The 6555-nt window shown below is 48.5% G+C and overlaps 1 protein-coding gene across 1 annotated transcript; it reads right to left on the reverse strand.

Annotated features, from left to right (window-relative positions):
- Window positions 1–624: 624 nt before the first annotated feature.
- hoxc12a (homeobox C12a) lies at window positions 625–4502 on the reverse strand. Its single transcript, XM_086045231.1, has 2 exons — window positions 3465–4502; window positions 625–2472 (listed from the first exon to the last, which is right to left on the reverse strand). The coding sequence occupies exons 1-2, from the start codon at window positions 4168–4170 to the stop codon at window positions 2234–2236; spliced, it is 945 nt and encodes a 314-aa protein (XP_085901357.1). The 5' UTR covers window positions 4171–4502; the 3' UTR covers window positions 625–2233.
- Between the last annotated feature and the right edge of the window lie 2053 nt (window positions 4503–6555).

Raw genomic sequence — 6555 nt, forward strand, 5'->3', positions numbered from 1 at the left:
ACCCCATTACTGACTTTACAGAGCTGTTGCATGTTGAGCTGCACCCTTATAGGCTTGTAGAGGGCCCATATTAAGTTCAAATTGAAAGGATGCCTTGTAAAATAATAAGAAGAGGACAAATCTAAATCAAAAGAAGGCAGAATGTTTGAAGTTTCAAGTTTTGTTTTGTTTGTGGCGAGCTCACATCTGTCGTGTACTTTTATTATTATTATTATTATTATTATTATTATTATTATTATTATCATTATTATTATCATTATTATTATTATTCAGGCGGCCCCAAGGCCAACCTGTGTGGGCGTACTATAGCTTGGCGTTCACAGCATGTGCAATGATGTGACAACTCCGGCCCCCCCCGTCCAACATCCCCACAACTCGAAATACTTTCAAATGTGCCATTCCGGTTCAGATCGGGCCGCTCGAATACTTTGAGTGCAAGTGACGAGTCTGCATCCGGCAAACGAAATTCCGACGGCCAATGACAAGACGGAGGGACGTTGCAATATTCTGTTTATTGAAGACCGTACGCATATACATTCATGTCATTAATACTATACAAGACAATGGGGCAATCCTTACAAGCGCAAAGAAAGGAATGCAAATCAAATTGGAACCATCGGAACAAACAACTACGACACGGAACATTTTTTGGGGGGGGTAATCTTGTTGTCCATCTCACACTTTTGGCAGTATATCACAGAATAGGCCCACAGTTCCAACTCCGACACGACCGCAAATAAGCTTCATGGAATGCGACATGGTTGTTGTTCAAGACCACCCAAAAAACAAGAAAGCACCAGTACATCGCAAGAACGGACCCTGCGCGGATCCACGCACGGTCGAGTAACAGTAACACGCGTCATGACATGAATTGGACAAAGGTCAACACGACAAGTAGGTCGCAAGAGGACAAGGCGGAGGACAACGTCGAGGGAGGCCTCGCAGCTCGTCCTTCCGCACAAAACAACGTCAGCAAGGAGACCTTCTTGCTGGCTTGCTTGCTTGCTTGTTCTGGTGGCTGGCGAGCGAAACGCGCGCGCGCGCGCGCTCGCCTTTGAAATCGGACAGGAAGAAAATTGAAAACACACACACACAGGGAGAGAATTCCGAAGAGGGACGTCACCTACATGACACGCGGCCCGACTTGGAGTCATTTCACATTAATATCATGCTGCAAACACGCTGCTCACTGCTACACTTTACTCGGTGGACTTGACACATGGCGCACCGCCTTCGCACGCACGTACACTTCTGTCATCATCATCATCATCATCATTCATAGTATCACTATTATCATTATTCGGGAAAATATCTACTTATCATGAGCACCAAAAATTCGGAAATTGCGTTTTAGGCCTGAAAAAAAGCCTGCACAAATGGCACCACCAGGCCTCAAACGCATCAATATTACGAGTATTGAAAATGCGCACATGGACTTTTTCATTTAACGATTATATGTCAAGTAAAATATTTGCTTGTTTTTTTTTTAAATCCATGCAGCACTTGTTAAGAGGTAATAGAAAGACCAAAGCAGATGAGCGCAGTCATTGGAATGCACACTCGGAAGAAGAATCGAGATGGCGAATGTGCCCAATCTGGCTTGGCTCGCCCGCTGCACTCTTGCGCACTTCCTGCCCGTGACCGTGAACGAGCCCACAATGCGCGCATGGCCTAAACCATGCCACGTCCGATACTAATTGTGTGCGCACGCAGCGGCTATTTGATGGCATTAGTGGAAGTATTGCGTGGAGGCAACCACTCGACGGCTGGCGTCTCTTTTGAGTGCCGAGCTTCATTTGGTAGGTTTGAACAAAACAGGCCCTCGTTTCTCGTTCACACACAAACGTACACGAGGGCACGCGCGCGCAAAACAAAAACAAAACAAAACAAAACAAAACAAAACAAAACAAAACCAAACCAGACTATTGAGGGTGTTTCGTGAAATGTGGCTCTTCGCCCGAACGCGTTTCCCTCAAATTGGGGACTCGACTTGTGTGAAGCTCCCCAAATTTGTGCGACGACAGCAATGATGGACTGGCTCGAAAAGGGAAGGGAAAGGCTGGCTAACAGAGGTTCATTGGAAAGATGAAGACGAGGCCGTGCATGCACTTGAACACACGTGAGCACAGAAGGTTGGGCGACTTTTTTTTTGTTTTGTTTTGCTTTTTTTTTTTCTTCTTTTTTTTTTTCGAAGTGCCTTGTTGCTTCACCTTCTGCAGCCGCCGCATCAGCACTAAAAGTAGGCCAGGGCTTGTTCCCTCAGCATGAGTCTCTTCTTCTTCATCCTACGGTTCTGGAACCAAATCTTGACTTGCTGGTCGCTGAGGTTGAGCCGGTCGGAGAGCTCCCTCCGCCGCTGTCTGGTGATGAACTCGTTCAGCATGAATTCGCCCTCCAGCTCGGCCAGCTGAAGCTTGGAGTACGGTTTGCGTTTCTTCCTGGTCCGCGTGTGCATCGGGTACCACGGGGCACCTGGATAAGGGAGAGGGCGAACATGGTGAGGAGGTGGAAGAGGAGGTTGGAGCCGGGGTGGAGGTGGCGGGGGGGGGGGGGGCCTCAGCATAACGCAAAATCACGGTCACCTCCAAGGTTATGGCTGGAGGGGCGTCATCTTACTGGCGGCTCGCAACCTTCATTTAGCAATCACCGCTAATTTACGTCGATAAATAACAGACATGCCCAAGTGGATCTTTTTCCTGTCTTGAAATTAGCAACGGGACAAATGAAAGCTGCGGAAGCAGTCTCTTCCTGCACACGATGCCTAATGGAATTGGTTTGATTTCTTCCGCCAGATAGCATCTTCCAAACAACAGCGACGATCTAAAACAGACTGCTCATCTTCGTCCAGATTAGCAGAGTGCTTTTGTGTCACAGCCACAAAGTTGGATCGTTGCAGTTAAACTTGCATTAACGTGATCGTGAAACCACGCTGGCTTTATTTGCCACATTCGGGCTGTGTTAAATTAGCATTGAGTACACATGCAACAGATATTAATCCCGTTTACAGGTCATTAAAAACAGGAGAGAGAAAACTAGTCTGGAGGCAGTCAGGCGGGGCGGATCGCGCTCTGTGTTTTTTTTTTTTTTTTTTAATTAAAGCGCGTCGTGGACGTGGGCGCGCCACTTTGAAGCGGTCGCCACGAGATAAAAGTCGCATGCAGGCGAGGTGCATGCTTGCGTGGGAGCACGGTGACAAAAGATGCGGTGTTTTGCGAAAAGGGGGCTCCACGGTGGAGTGGACGCAAAAAGAAAAGCACATGGCGCGTGGAGTATTTTTAGGGCAACCCCTAGTGGCGTGTGCGCACCACGCAAGTGCTTTTGCACTCTCCACAACATTGACGCCAAAGCAGCACTAATTGGCGCTTTTCTACACTGGTGCATGTGCAGCCTAGCTAAATGCAACAAATGGCAAAATGCAATGAAAAGCTGCCTTGTGAAATGTGAAGCATGCACGCATCACCCACCTCCGCCCGCGGCGATGTTGTTGGCGTGGCTTCCCGGGGACACCAGGCTCTGCGTGTCGCTGGACGGGGGCTTGCCGCTCTCGTTGAGCAGCGACGAGCTGGAGTCGGACTCCATGGACTGGCAGGACGGAGGATCCTGCGTCAGCGGCTCGTTGCCGTACTCGTATTTGGCGAAGGCGGCCGCTGCCGCCGCTGCTGCGGTGGCGCCGGAGGCGGCGGCGGCGGCGGCGGCAGCGCCGATGCCGATGCCGGCGTGCATCCCGTGCTCGGATGTTAGGGATGACGAGGTCGTGTCCCTCGCCCTGTCCTCCCGTTTGAGGCCACCCGAGCCCGAGCCCGAGCCAGAGCTTCCTCCTCCTCCTGTGCCGCCGCCGCCGCCGCCGCCGCCGCCGCCGCCGCACGCCTCCCTGGCTCCGTTGCCGTAGTAACACTTGGCCTCCTCGGCTCTGCTGATCTCGCACGAGCGGTTGAACGAGGGGTTAATGGAAACGGGGCTGCTGAAGTAGGACTGGGAGTATCCATTGCACGGCTCCGAAGGATTCCACGGGAGGGAGCAAACGTTGTCCCTCCTCGGGTAGGAGAGCGACGGTAGCCCCGCCAGTTGTCCCCCCGAGGCTCGAAAATTGGGGAAATAAAAGGTGTCTCCAGTGTGGATGTTTACCAAAGGTCCCACAAACCCCGGATTAAGGAGATTATGCTCGCCCATTTCCGCGGGCCCGACCAACAGCTTCTAGTTTATTGCAATCTGACATTTAACATAGTTAAACCTGGGGGGGCGTCTGATTGGTCACCCACAGACCACGTGTCTAGGCCAACTTCTGCTCCACGGGGTCCCACCCACTCGCTCCCGCTCAGGCAAAACAAAACATTCACATCTCGATGGCTTGGCTGCTTTATGTGCTTTTGAAAATACCATCAAGCTTTTCATCAAATTCCACAAGCTTGTTTCGTCCCCCGTTCGAGTCACAAGACCACAAGAAGCCAGTGCTGCTGCCGCTGCTCCTTTTCTTTTTTCTTTTTTTTTTGTTGTCTTTTCCAAAAACCCACCACACTAAAGGAGCTGGCCTTGTCCTCGTTTAATACCTTTACAAGCTGGCAAAACTTTTTATTTTTTGTTAAATGCTCCATCTCGTGAAAAGTGGAGGCGTGTGTGTTTTGCATGCGGCATCTTGTAGCAAATTATGGTTGAATTCCTTGTCACATAAAGACGTGATGTCCCAACTTTACAAGCTTGTTTTAAAGAAAGGACTGATGCTCATTGCCGTATTTACAGTAAGAGAGGGTCAGCAGGTTGAAGCCAGTGGCTCTGTTAAAAAAGTATGTATATATATATATATATATATATATATATATATATATATATATATATAAAGGGGGCACTCTATAAGGCTATTTTAAGAGGGTCTATTTCACGCAATATTCTATAGTACACCTCACATGAACAAGTTTAACAGATCGCTCCAATAAAGCCCCCCTGACTAACTCTGGTGGGATTGTTATCCCTCTCACAATTCTTTTATATGATTTTTACAGGAGAACAGGGGACACGTAACGGATTGAGCCGGCAAAGCGCTAATTAGTTGATTTGTGGAGGCACTTCTCCACAAAAACTGGGGGGCATCTTGAATTTAAACCCACAACAGCAACTTGGATGAACGTTGAAATGAAAACAAAGCCCACACATGACTTAGCTTCAGAGCAAGACATCGAGTCCGGGCTACGATTTCACATGAAAGTGGCCAACACGCACGGAACTTTCACCGCCAGGCCCACAAACTCCACTTGCGACACTCAAATCGATCACAGCTTGCACGGCGACAATTGGACACGCACGCACCAAATTGTTCCTTAGAGTGCAAATGACGAAAACAACACTAAAAAGTTTTTTTAAGGAATAAAAAAAAAAAAATGCTGCATTATTAACGCTTATTTCAAATTAAGACAGAACACAGGAATAAAAAAAAAAACGCTCGCTAACAGCGGCGCGCATGTAGATCAAGCCAAGTTCACGGTTGCTTGAACTTGGTTTTGAACTCAAAATTGAAGATATTGCCCAAGTCAAACTTTCGAAACAAAAACTTGACATCGGCCCAATAGTGTTTTTAAATTATACAGAATGTTTTTTTTAGTTTGTGCACTTTGTGTGTGAGTGTGTGTGCGTGTGTGTGTTTATTGCGTGAACAAGTTATTAGGCCTTTAAAAAAGCAAGGAATCAAAGTAATAATACAAAAAAAAAATGGCGTATTTGCAAATGGAAAATATGCCGCACGAAGAAGCTTGTGAGAGCTGCTGCGAGCTTTCCAAAGTGATCATGACCTGCCCCAAATGTCCTCGTGCAGTGTTATGTGAGAACATCCCGTCAAACACTATTGCAGGAACTTGTTTTTTTTTCCTTCTTTCAAGCCAGTCGACATTTGAGAGCAGAAAGCCGATGTTGTGTCTCAGCGCACTACATGTGGTATAAATAGAAGCAATAGAAGTGGACATTTCAAATACATTTGCTCAAAGTCGCTGCTGCTGCTGCTGCTGCTGCTGCTGCTGCGTATAATCGTGCCTTTGGACAGCTAGTGCGCTGGTCTGAGCGTGAATGCATACTGGTCGCGCTTCGAATAACAAAATAGGCAAAGAATCCAGTGTGACGTTTACTACAAAATGGCCCTGCACGAGCAGCCAGCAGCCAGCAGCCAGCAGCCAGCACGTGAGCCACATGGGCGTGCAGCGTGAGCAAAGGCGAAAGCTGAAGTCGCTGAACTCTTTACCTTGGGCACGCAGAAGAGGGCCAAGTGTTGGGCGTCCTCCGCTGCTCTGCTTCCAAACGTCCGCATTTGACTTTCAAACTAGTGCGGCGGCTCTGCTCGGGGCATCGCCCGCATGCTCGCGATGATGTCACGGCTGGCTCCCACACTCATCCATTTGCCTTTTGCTCTCATTAAAGGGGGGGGGGGGTGAAGCCAAGCAAGCTTTCAAAAGAAAAAAAGAAGCCCAAGCAAGTATATCGAGCATAGAGACAGTCAAGGTCACTGTCTAGTACAGCGGTCTCCTCGATAATGGAATTAGCCTCGTGGAATCCATTGGTGGTGGCCAGACAGGG

The sequence above is a fragment of the Filicampus tigris genome, chromosome 1 (genome assembly GCF_054856515.1).
Source record: "Filicampus tigris isolate MCC_2025a chromosome 1, RoL_Ftig_1.0, whole genome shotgun sequence".
Taxonomy (NCBI): Eukaryota; Metazoa; Chordata; class Actinopteri; order Syngnathiformes; family Syngnathidae; genus Filicampus; species Filicampus tigris.